Genomic DNA, 12,549 nt, shown 5'->3' with positions numbered 1-12,549 from the left:
ACCTCTCAAATGATGCTGGTTTTCAACAGCTTGTTGAAGGCCCTTGATCACACTCTGGAGTACAGCACATTCTTTTAAAAAGCCAGACAGAAATAAGATTAAAAAAATGCTATGTATTTTGTAGACAGGTCTGTCAAAGCATTTAAAATTATCCTGTTTGAGAATGGGCATTCTTTTGAGTAATTTTCAAAAATGTTATTCTGGTTGCTGTGCCTCTACCTGTTGCATCTTCAAGGCATTTTAGGCATTTCCAATTTTTAAAAGTGCAGCTGGTATTTAACAAGCAGTATAAAGGTTGTATTTTTAAAGCTTAACATTTTTAGCTGCCTTTAAAAGTGCTTGCAATTCCCTGTAATGAACACAAGATGGACCCCTGGTATTCTCAAATTTGCCAGATAGCACACCATCTTTTTATCTTCCTAAGATGTCAAAAGGCAAAACACTGCTTTAGACAGGGTTGAAGGAAACCCACCGCATTACCTATCAGAGCGCCATATGCCACAAGACATAATAAAGCCCTATTTCCCCTACTCATGACTCCCATCCGTAGTTGCATGAAAACGCTACCAGAAATTTCACTACAGCTGTCTGGGTCTCCCATGAAAAGATCCATTGACTCAGTTTCTTCCCTCGGTCCCTGGATCGAGAGCAGCCTGTTCATTTGCACCAGCTATAATTTCCAAAGTGTTTTTAAGGCCAAGGCCAGATTGGTCGAAGCATTGTGGCTAGCAACTAATTTTTTATATACTCAAGAACCAAGGGAAATTTGGGTGTTATAAATATGCTGAAATGAGTTTAAAGATCAAATTAACATACTTTGTATAATTATGCTCAAAGTATGTCAGATTTGGGGGAGGGACTCTCATGACTGACAAACTATCTCTTTAATGTGCATTCTTTGGTGTGCTATAATTAATAATATGTAAAATGGATTTGACCAGAAGAGCTTATTGTTAGCCATTAAATACATATTATACATACAGAAAATGTCTGTGTTTGAAATGCGCTCCCAGAAAATGCATCCTGACATTCAAAGTCAGGATAGTGCAGGGGGTTGGACTAGATGACCCATGAGGTCCCTTCCAACTCTATTATTCTATGATTCTATGAAAGTTTCCCCTACACTCTTAATAAACACTGCCTATTCATTTTTTTATACTGTCTATTCCTAAGGAAGTCTGCAAAGTGATATGCACTGTAAATTGTTAAACTAACCCATCTTTGCTTTTATACCATTCTTCTTCTTTACAAGTAAAATCTTTGAATTACTGCAGAGAGTGCCTAACAAATCATGCTCCATTTGTTCCAAATGATCTATGATTTAAAAGCCGTTTCCCTGTTCTGCTCTGTTATTTGGGGAGTGCTTCAAGGGATGAAAATTATAATTTGTTTTCCACCTGCAATAGTTCTCCAACCAACCTGCAGACTTGTAGATCACTAAGACCCGTGTTTATTTTACAAAGATATAATCTACACATAGACCAATGAAAAAGATAGCTGTGATTAATTCTGAGGGCTCATCCTTAAGTGCTTCACACTGTTTGTACTGATTGCACGGAGAAAAGAATACTTGCAGTCTAAGGCCCTCTTATATGTGCCCCAGCTGGTTTCATTGTAAATTATTTTTCCATTTTATTCCTGGTTTTGCCTTTTGAGATTCCTTGCTAAAATGTCATTAGTGACAAAGTTGTAATTCTTTAGAGAATCTATAATGTAAATCTTTAAGAAGTGAAGCTTGAGTCAGAGTCCCCAGACTTCAAAGGGAGAAACCTGGGTTTGAATTCTCACTCTGACATGGTTCACTAGGTAACATGAGACCAGTCTCCTTCTCTCAGCCAAACTTATTTCACAGGGTTGTTGACAGCACAAAATGGGAAAAGGACCATATCTGCCGACTCACTGAACTCCACGAAGAATGGATAAAGACAAAATAAATAAATTATCCATATTTACACTGCTTTAAACAGTACATACCTGGCTGTTTCACACAATCTGCATGCAGAAGTATATTTTTAACTTTGTGTTAACACTAAGGGCCATTTCGCACGGGGATCTTTGTTGCAAATTGGTCACTGAATGAAAAATCGCCATTTAAAATAGTGGAATTCGTCGTTTTGCACACCTGGCTTTGTAGTGGAATCAGTTGCGTTTTTTAGCGTTTCCCACAGGCTTCCGGTCTCGGCAGAAATCGCTAGAAAGGAAGCGCTATTGCCAAGCTCGTCCCGCCCCTGGCCGTCAAGCAGCCAATGGGCAGCCGTTAGCATGCTCCCAAACAGCCCCTTTCCCTTTAAGAAAGGTTTTTTAAAAAAAAAAACAGACCCATAGCAACGAATCTAGGTAGATTCGTTGCTACGGAGAGACCCATCCAGCTGCCTAATGTGAGCTGTCGTTTGATTGTATGATCGTTTGCACGCTGCCTCGAGTGATTAAAAAAAATCCCCCCCCCCTTCTCACGGGCTCGATTTTCGGCTGAATTTATGTGTAAAAAATAAAGGGACTTTATTTCAGCAAACGGGCTTTTAAGTGGTTTGTGCTTAGTGACTAAAGGTGAAGGACTGAAGCCAGGGAAGCCTCTAAACAGAAAGAGGCTCGCCGGTGCGTTTATCCCCGCTCGCTCGGAGAAAAAAAAATGGCGATCGCTTCGCCGGAAGTTTGGAGGAGAGAGCCAGGGGGAGGGACTTTGAAGAACCAGCAACAATGGTAACGCACAGGTCTTTAGCGCTACTGTTGCAGATTGGTTGCAGGAGTGTATCGCTATCCGGAGGGTGAATCCACTTTTCTGGATTCCCCTGAAAGCGCCACAACGAAGCGCTTTTGGCGGGTCGGTTTCAGGATTGTTGCAGATTGTCTACGACGTCGTGGGTTATGGCAAATTAGTAGCGTTTCCAATTAGCAACCATTGTGCTATTTTGAAGCCGTGCGAAATGGCCCTAAGATTTTATGATAAATCTTTGAGCAAAAGAACCATCATCTTAGAATCATAGAGTTGGGAGGGACCTCTAGGCTCATCTAGTCCAACTCCCTGCAAAATGATTCTAGAATGTAGGAACTGGCCACAAGCACCTACACAATCCCTTCTGTCCACCCAGTCAACCTAAGTTCACAGAATTGGCATTTCTGTCAGATGGCTATCTAGCCTCTGCTTAAATTTTTCCAAAGAAGGAGAACTTACCATCTCCTGAGGAAGCTTATTCTACTGAGGAATAGCTCTGTCAGGAACGTCTTCCAGATGTTTAGCCAAAAATTCTTTTGAATTAATTTCATCCCATTGGTTCTGATCTGACCATCTGGGGCAACAGAAAACAACTCTGCTCCATCTTCTATGTGACAGCCCTTCAAGTACTTGAAGGTGGCTACCATATCACCTCTTAGTCATCTTCTCTCCAGGCTAAACTGACCAAGCTCTCTCAACCTTTCCTCATATGTCTTGTGGCCCTCCTCTGGACACACTTCAGTTTGTCTACATCCTTCTTCAATTGTGGTGCCCCAAACTGAACACAGTACTCCGTGAGATCTAACCTTAGTGGAGTAAAGTGATAATATCACCTTGCATGATCTGGACACTATGCTTCTTTTGATACAGACCAAAATCCCATTTGCCTTTTTAGCCTCTGAGTCACACTGCTGACTCATGTTCAGTGTCTGGTTTACTAAGATCCCTAGATCCTTTTCACACATACTACTGCCAAGACACGTCTCCCCCAACCTATAATTATGCATTTGATTTCTCCTACCTAAATGCATAACTTTACATTTATCACTATTGAAATTCATTCCAGCCCAATTTTCCAGCCTGTCAAGATCATCCTGTATTCTGATTCTGTCTTCTGCTGTGTTTGCTAACCTTTCCAGTTTAGCATCATCATCAGATTTAATAAACACACCCTCTATTCCTTCATCCAAATCATTTATGAATATGTTGAACAACACTGGAGCCCAGGACAGATTCCTGAGGCACTCCACTCCAAGAAGATGATGAACCATTAACAAGCACCCTTTGGGTGTGATCTGTCAATTCATTATTGATCCACCTAACAGTAATAGGATCCATACCACATTTTATCAACTTGTCAGCCTGCTCTTTTAAATAATGCTCTGAATGCACCAGACATAACCTTTAAAAATGCACAGGACATCCATATGCAGTGATCCTTCATACATGTCCCTGTTTTTACCTGTGAGATTTTGCAGGATATATGCCCTTGGAATTCATCATACTGGAGCTAAAATACTGGGCACACTTACTTGGTTATAAGTTCATCCAAAAATAGTGGGTATAAGGTTGCCAGCTTGGGGAGTACCTGGAGATTTTTAGAGTGAAGCCTGAGAAGGATGGAGTTTAGGGAAGGAAGGGACTGGAATGGGCTCCATTGCCATAGAGTTCACCTTCCAAACTGGTTATTTCCTCCATGTGACCTGATCTCTAGGAGATCTCCAGCCACCACCTGGAGGCTGGCAACACAAGTGGGGACTCACTTTGAATATTTGCATAGGATTCGACGGAATGTTAAAAAAGTAAAACAACTTACAGGTGGTATCTTAACAAAATTGTAGGTAGCTTTACAGCACGCTCAACCACATCTGGTCTCCCTACTGAAGAAACAATTGCCATGTCTTGACTATTCCTAGTCAATTATTCCAGATTAAGGAAGAACAGAAGCTTCTTAATTACAGCGGGCATCATAGAAGTGGAATATTAGACAGCGTAATAATCATCCATGGTAGCAAATCTAGACCTCAATAGCACCTGATGAGATATAGCAGGCGAATGTATGTTCTGAGCTTTTTGAAGCATGTCTCCAGCAAAGAAAACCTGAACTTGATCCTTCTTTGGTACGCTGAGTAGGAAAAGCCACACACTAAAATCAGATAGCATTAAGTGTTCTCTTTTCACCCGAGCAGCAGTTGCACAGAAATTTCACAATCAAACAAAGGGGTTTTTTGTGATAGGCTCAGCCCTGGCTTGTTTCCATCTTCCCTTCCACCGCCTCCCTGCTCAGAATCCTGGTTTGTGGGAAATGCCAGGCGTTCATATTTGGATGGCATGGGAAGCTGGTATTTGATGGGAGGTTTCTGGAAAAAGGAAGGTTTCAATCAGTTCTGCTTATGAAGGGGAGGGACAAGGCTGGGGAGGAATGCAGCAGCCAGCGTAAACTCCAGAGTTTGTTCTGATGCTGGATGAGGAAGCATTGAGACTCATCATGTCCATGACGAGCTGTAATTTATGTTTCTGTCATGCAGTCTGATAAGATATTATACGTAGCAATTGTCTGAGCAGCATGTCTTAGAAGCAAACAGTCTCTTATGGCAGGTTGTAAATATGTAAACGAGGCTTGCTAGCCTCCAGATGGAACCTGGGGAATCTCCAGAATGACAACTCCTCTCCAGACTACAGGGATCAATTCCCTTGGAGAAAATGGCAGCTTTGGAGGGTGGAATCCGTGGCACTGTACCCCACTGAGGTGCCTGTCTTCCCCAGGCTCCATCCCCAAATCTCCAGGAGTTTCCCCGTCTGCATCTGGCCACTTTCCCCCAGGGCCAGGGGGAACCAAACAATCCTAATGGGAACTCTGCATTAGCTACATAGACAGCAAAGGCTGTAGCCCCTGCTAGGCTGTTTCTCATTTTCTACACTGTTGCTGAATTCTTATCTTTTTCTATCCAACTTCAGATCATCCTTTCCTACCCTCTCCTGTGCACAGCACTGGTTTCAGACCCCATCTTCTGCAGGTAGATTGTTCAGGCAGGTGAATATCTACAGTCATTAAAGGAACATTACAGATCTCTTGTCAAAATCCTGTGTAATATCCAGTCACAGGTTTGCAAGCTAAACCATCAATTTAGTCTAGCAAGCACCCAAACCAAGAATTTAATTTCTCATGTATGGGAGTGTATGGGGAAAAACTCCACTTTTGAATGCTAATGTTTCACCTATTCTCTGATGCTAATAGTTCAAGACAGGTAGATAGCTGTATTAGTCTGTCTGTAGCAGCAGAAAAGAATGAAAGTCTAGTAGCACCATAGCGACTAAAAATTGGTGGAATGAGCTGTAGTGAGTAAGATCATACCATTGAAAGCTCATACCCTGCATCAAATTTTGTTTGTCTAGGACAAACTCTGCTACTGGATTCTTGCTCTTTATTTATTTATTTATTTATTTATTTATTTATTTATTTATTTATTTATTTATTTATTTATTTATTTATTTATTTATTTATTTATTTATCATACTTCTATACCACCCTCCCTGGAGGCTCTGTTGCTAAGGATGCTAATGTTTTACCTACTTAAAGGAGGGATTTTATATTTAGTGTATATGGAACTGCTCTATTTCTTGGTTAATTAATCCAGAACTAATGGGCTACTCTTAATCTACAGTCATATTTAATAATTTTCTGCTACACAATTATCACAATAGAATACAGGGGCAATTACAAAAGAAGAAGAAGAAGAGTTGGTTCTTATATGCCGCTTTTCTCTACCTGAAGGAGGCTCAAAGCGGCTTACAGTCGCCTTCCCTTTCCTCTCTCCACAACAGACACCCTGTGAGGTGGGTGAGGCTGAGAGAGCCCTGATATCACTGCTCAGTCAGAACAGTTTTATCAGTGCCATGGTGAACCCAGCATGCCAGATTAGAAATCCGCACTCCTAACCACTACACCAAGCTGGCTCTGCTTATTATTGCATCTACCTCTCTGAGTACAGAATGCAAACATTCAAAGCTTTCATCAAACAGGTTAGAGATGTAACTAAACCAAGTGACAGCTAATAATTCAGACTACAGTTCTAAAAATGCCTGCTTTAGAAGTAAGCCCTATTGAATGAATCGAGGCTTACTTATGAGTAAAGATGCACTGACTTGCATAGTCAGCAGCTGAACATTTTCTTGAATGCTAATGGCAAGCTTTTTACTGCCTACAGCTGCAAAGACGTTTCCAGGAATAAAAGGAGATGCTGCCCAATGAACAGCCTTGGAGTACCAGCAAAGAAGTGTTTAGTACTAGCTGTACCTTATAGCTTTGCAGGTTGATAAGCAAGTGAGCACAATCTCAGACGTAAACACTCCAACACAAGTCGCTTGTTGGCTGTAGTTATATAAATCACTGCTGGTAATTTTGCAACTAGAAGCAGACCTTGTTTTGACGCAACTTTCTTGAGTGCTCTAACACTTCGGAATGAGGTATATATTACTTTACAACATTCATTACTTAGCACACCATGAGCTGAACTTTTTAGGGAAAAAAAACATCAGCTTTTTCAGTGCCTGACTTTGGCCTTCTTTCTGTATGTGTGTATGCAGGAAAACAGACTGTGTAACTGTGTCAGTGACAAGCTGAGAAGATCAGCTCAGAGAAGGGACAGAGATCAAGTCAAGCAATTCTCCTCTCCCTCCACTCCAACATGAGCCAACTGGTCTGCCAAGTACAGTCATCAGGCAGTTATCTGTTGGCTATCCCACCACTTAGGGTGTCCCTCTGCCACTGACCAGAGAGGTCCTTTTCATCATGACTCTGTGGAATGGGCTCTATGTAGAGGTGAGCCCACTCTGCCTTCTTGGGAATCTTCAGGAAATGCTGCAAAGCCTGCCAAGACTTTTGAAGGGCTTGAATGGTAGACACCTTTTTTTGGGGGGGGGGATGTGGGGGGGTAAACTAGGTCTTGATACTTTATTTATTTGTTTTTAACTGCCAATGTTTTAACTATAATTGTAAGCTACCTTGAACTGCAAGGAAAGATGAAATGTTAAAACAAACAAACAAATAAAGTAATAAGAAGAGCTGTTTTTTATACCCTACTTTTCACTGCCTGAAGGAATCTCAAAGTGGCTTACAATTGCCTTTTCTTCCTCTCCCCACAACTGACACCCTGTGAGAGTTCTGACAGAACTACTGTCAGAACAGCTCTAACAGGACTGTGACGAGCACAAGGTCACCCAGCTGGCTGCACGTGGAGGAGTAAGGAATCAAACCTGGCTCTCCGATTAGAGACAGATACTCTTAACCACCACACCAAGCTGGCCATAAGGTATATGCCCCTCGAATTATTGATCCATTTTACAAATGTCCAAAATTCCACAGCGTGGGCCAGAGATGCTCAAGGCCAGTGTTTTCAAGAGTTGGCACAGTGCAACATCTGCCAGTGATGTTTTGGAAAACAGCAGGTTCCCCATGTTACACATGTCCATCAGGAATGGGAGACTGGCTCAGCTACCCCTGAGGCTATAGTGCTGTTGCCAGCCAGGTAATCTCCCATTTTATGCAGGAAAGGGAACGGCACCCTGCAACACCCAATGCTGACATCGGTTAAAGGCCTGTTAAAGCATTGCAATCCTCTTCCATGTGCATATGTGCTTTCATGGTGGGACTGTATAATTAGCTGAGGTTCACTGCAGGGTATCTAAAGCATTTGTGCTTGACTGGTACTTAGCAGTAGGGTTACCATCTCCAGGTTCAGAAATAGCTGGAGATTTGAGGGTGGAGCCTGGAGGGGGGCATTAGGGAGAAGAGGGATCTCAATAGATTATAGTGCCATGCAGCCCACTTTCAGAAGCAGGCAATTTTTCAAGGATTTTTCAAGGATAAGTGGCAGAAATATTTTAAATACATTAAAAATATAAGCTATTTAGTCTGGAGATTAGTTGTAAATCCGGGAGATCTCCAGCTTCCATCTGGAGCTTAGCAACCCTACTTAGCAATGAATTCAGTGTATCTATAGTGGAAGAAGTTGGAAGTTGGACATGAGTATAACCACTGTCTTGTGAGTGAGAAAGGATGGGGGGGGGATCTAGACAAAAGCACCAGCAAAGGAATATTAGCCTGGCCCCAGAGGATGCAAATGCCAGTTAACAAGTCAAGTTGTGATTTTGGAATTGTCAGTCTGGTCATCTTTCTCTGCTCCGACTCCCACTCCTTGTGTCTTGAATGTGTATGAGCTTGAGAGGAGGATCTGCAACCTATTTTCAATTATATTGACTTGGGCTTTGTGCGTTGCACATGTAAGTGCTCAGATGAATGCAATATTTTGAGAAGTCTTCCCACACTTTGCATATTCTTCAGAGAAAGCAGCATCGTAGCCATGTTTCATAGAATACTGTTGCATGCTAGAGTCATTTGAAAATGATACCAAACACTAAATCTATTAATTGTAGGAACACACAAAAACTCTTCTGAGTGACTCACTTTCTTTCGCTGATTCTTCTTGTGATTGGCTGATGGCTAATAATTTGTTTGCTTTTTCCAGCTGAAGAGTCAAACGGTTATTTTCTCCATGAAGTTCTGATATTTTCTGTTGGAAATGGTTTAAATTACAAATGAAAACTTTTGTGTTACCTGTCCCCCCCCCCCACTATTGTTTAAAAAAACTGCTTTTATTGTGACCCACAGCTGTCCATGGTCTTATTAGTTCTTTTCAGATATTACCGTTATGCATACTAGGACACTTCAGTTGTGCATTCTGGGAGCATACCAACTGCGCATAACAGGAGGGAGCAATCTTCCCTATATAATCGGTTATTACATTGCATGAGCAAGAATAATGATAGAATCATAGAGTCATAGAATCCTAGAGTTGGAAGGAGCCATCCAGGCTATCTAGTCCAACTCCCTGCTCATGGCAGGATCAGCCTAAAGCAGGGGTAGTCAAACTGCGGCCCTCCATATGTCCATGGACTACACTTCCCATGAGCTCCTGCCAGCGAATGCTGGTAGGGGCTCATGGGAATTGTAGTCCACGGACATCTGGAGGGCCGCAGTTTGACTACCCCTGGCCTAAAGCATCCTCAGGCTAAGTATCTGTCCAGCCACTGCTTGAAGACTGCCTTTGAGGGGGAGCTCACCAACTCTTCCACTGTTGAACTACTCAGACTGTGATCATATTTACCATGTACATTCAGCCTTGACCCTCGAAAATCCTGTGGTTTTGATCACTAAAGCTTTATGTAGGGTTGCCAATTAACTGGATAAAGGAAAGGTTCTGTCTCTTCAATAGAGGCTTAATGGGATGTTATTTACCAAGCGGGTTATGTACCCCATGCCATCAAAAGCTTCAGTTGCCCATTTACTCACATTATGCCTCTATTAAAGGTACAATGTACATTTTCTCCTCCCAGTTCGGTTGGCAAGCTGAGGTGTACATGCATAGTAAATACATGTACTACCCTATTCATGGTGAGTGTGCATTTTGGGTAGATTGTGGGTCGCACACATTTCCATTCCACCTACTATAGACAATAGATGAGCCTCTTGTGGCGCAGAGTGGTAAGGCAGCCGTCTGAAAGCTCTGCCCATGAGGCTGGGAGTTCGATCCCAGCAGCCGGCTCAAGGTTGACTCAGCCTTCCATCCTTCCGAGGTTGGTAAAATGAGTACCCAGCTTGCTGGGGGGTAAACGGTAATGACTGGGGAAGGGAATGGCAAACCACCCCGTATTGAGTCTGCCATGAAAACGCTAGAGGGCGTCACCCCAAGGGTCAGACATGACCCGGTGCTTGCACAGGGGATACCTTTACCTTTAGACAATAGATTTCTGGGATGCCTGATTTTAACATCTGAAAAGTTCTATGGAGAAAAAGCAAAAGAAATTTTTCAGTGGATAAAAACAAACGTGTTAGCATGGCAATAACACACTTTCAAGCAACAGTACCTTTTCAATATGTGAGAAATCATCTAGCAGTTTATCCAGATTGACTGCACTCGATTTCTTCATGTTCAGATATGTGCAGGATCACTCCAGCATTGTCTGTATAAAAGAAACATGAATTTAAAACTTGGAACCTGATTAGTACATTTCTTTAATCATTAATGTTGGATCAAGGAACTTCCATTCCTGACATGTATTTTGGTGTTGTGTGCATTGAGGCATTCATCACCTAACAACGACATCTCTCTGTGCTTATTAAATTATGTTCCCCAATCCCTCCTGTGAATAGGGTTGCCAGGTCCCTCCCTTGCCACTGACAGGTGATAGGTGGGGTGGAGTTGCCAGATGTAGGTTGGGAAATGCCTGGTGATTTCGGGATGGATCCTGCAGAGGACAGGAACATCAGAGAATTTTCCACAGAATCCCTCCCCCAAAGTATTCCTTTTCTCCAGGGGAACTAATCTCAATAATCTGGAGATAAGGTGTATTTCCAGGAGGATCCCCCAGGTCCCACCTGGAGAATGGCATCCCTACCTGTGAACAAAATTAGGACTGCTATTTTCCTTAACGTTCAACAAAATTTTGATACCTCATCGATAGTGAATGTTGTTTCATAATACTTTCCATCTTAGTTAGTGCTTGTAAACGTCCTTCTGTTTCTCTATTATTTTTTTAAATATCTAGTTTGGAACTATTCAGACAACCGTATTGCAAACATCCTTTCTTGAAGCCGGGTATCTATTCTACCTTTATTGAACACAGTTCAATTGATATACCTAGTCGCATAAATAAGTTTAAAATACTAAAATCCAAAATAGAAGTTTGCTGATGGATCTTAGGCCAATTGCCGTCTCTCAACCTAACCTACCCTTATGCTGCAGGCAAACCAAGTGACCGTGGGGTGGTTGTGAGGGCAAACAATAGAGGGGCAGACCAAGGTGGCAAGCCATTTCAGGCTCTCACAAATGAATAGACTTTTCACCACAACTACACATTCCCCCTCAACCTGTGGTGAGCCACAATAAGGCCTTTGTGTATATTGGTGTATGACAGAAAGGAAGCCCCAAAACACACAGAGAGACCTTGCTATGGCTTACCACAGGTTAGGGATTTCAGTTTTTCAAGGTCGCTCTACACTGCCCCAAGAACCTCAGAAATTAGCAGGTGGCTGTGGTGAGGCTAGGGGTACCAGCTGTGCGTTAAGAAATATCTGGAGACTTTGGGGGTGGAGCCAGGAGTGGGCGGGATTTAGGGTGGGGAGGGGCCTCCGTGGCGTATAATGTTATAGTGTCCCTCCTCCGACGCAGCCATTTTCTCCAGGGGAACTAATCTATGGAGATGAGTTGTAAGATGGGTGGCAGGGGGGATCTGCGGTCCCACTCTGAAGTGATCTTTGTCTTTCAAATTAAAGAGTAGGTAAAAGGTAAAGGTATCCCCTGTGCAAGCACCGAGTCATGTCTGACCCTTGGGGTGACGCCCTCTAGCATTTTCATGGCAGACTCAATACGGGGTGGTTTGCCAGTGCCTTCCCCAGTCATAACCGTTTACCCCCCAGCAAGCTGGGTACTCATTTTACCGATCTCGGAAGGATGGAAGGCTGAGTCAACCTTGAGCCGGCTGCTGGGTTTGAACTCCCAGCCTCATGGGCAAAGCTTTCAGACGGCTGCCTTACCACTCTGCGCCAGAGTAGGTAAAGAGTAGGCCAGACCTTAATTTTCTGCTTTGTTGGGTAAGGCAGCCTTCATGCAGAATACATTCTGGAGCTGTGAAGCAGAAGGAAACAGGGCTGCTTATGTTGACAGGGGAACAGATAATGCAACTCTTAGAAGTGGTAAAACTAGGCTGCTACCTGAAACACTGATCCTATTGAAAAATTTCCTCAGGGTAAAAGGTTTCTGTGCTATCGGGCCTGC

General features: G+C 42.7%; 1 protein-coding gene across 1 annotated transcript in view; it reads right to left on the bottom strand.

The window, feature by feature from the left end:
* The window catches only part of CCDC152 (coiled-coil domain containing 152), a 21,602-nt gene extending 9,053 nt beyond the window's left edge, over positions 1-12,549 (bottom strand). The window contains exons 1-4 of the mRNA XM_077347058.1: positions 12,486-12,549; positions 10,640-10,735; positions 9,180-9,285; positions 3-71 (exon numbers count right to left, since the gene is read on the bottom strand). Of these exons, the coding sequence (XP_077203173.1) occupies positions 3-71; positions 9,180-9,285; positions 10,640-10,702 (238 nt within the window). The 5' untranslated portion in view covers positions 10,703-10,735; positions 12,486-12,549. The remainder of the gene's footprint in view (positions 1-2; positions 72-9,179; positions 9,286-10,639; positions 10,736-12,485) is intronic.

Source organism: Paroedura picta, chromosome 7 (genome assembly GCF_049243985.1).
Source record: "Paroedura picta isolate Pp20150507F chromosome 7, Ppicta_v3.0, whole genome shotgun sequence".
In the NCBI taxonomy this organism is placed as follows: domain Eukaryota; kingdom Metazoa; phylum Chordata; class Lepidosauria; order Squamata; family Gekkonidae; genus Paroedura; species Paroedura picta.
Note: the sequence above shows the minus strand (reverse complement) of the source record. Positions and strands in the feature narration are given on the sequence as shown.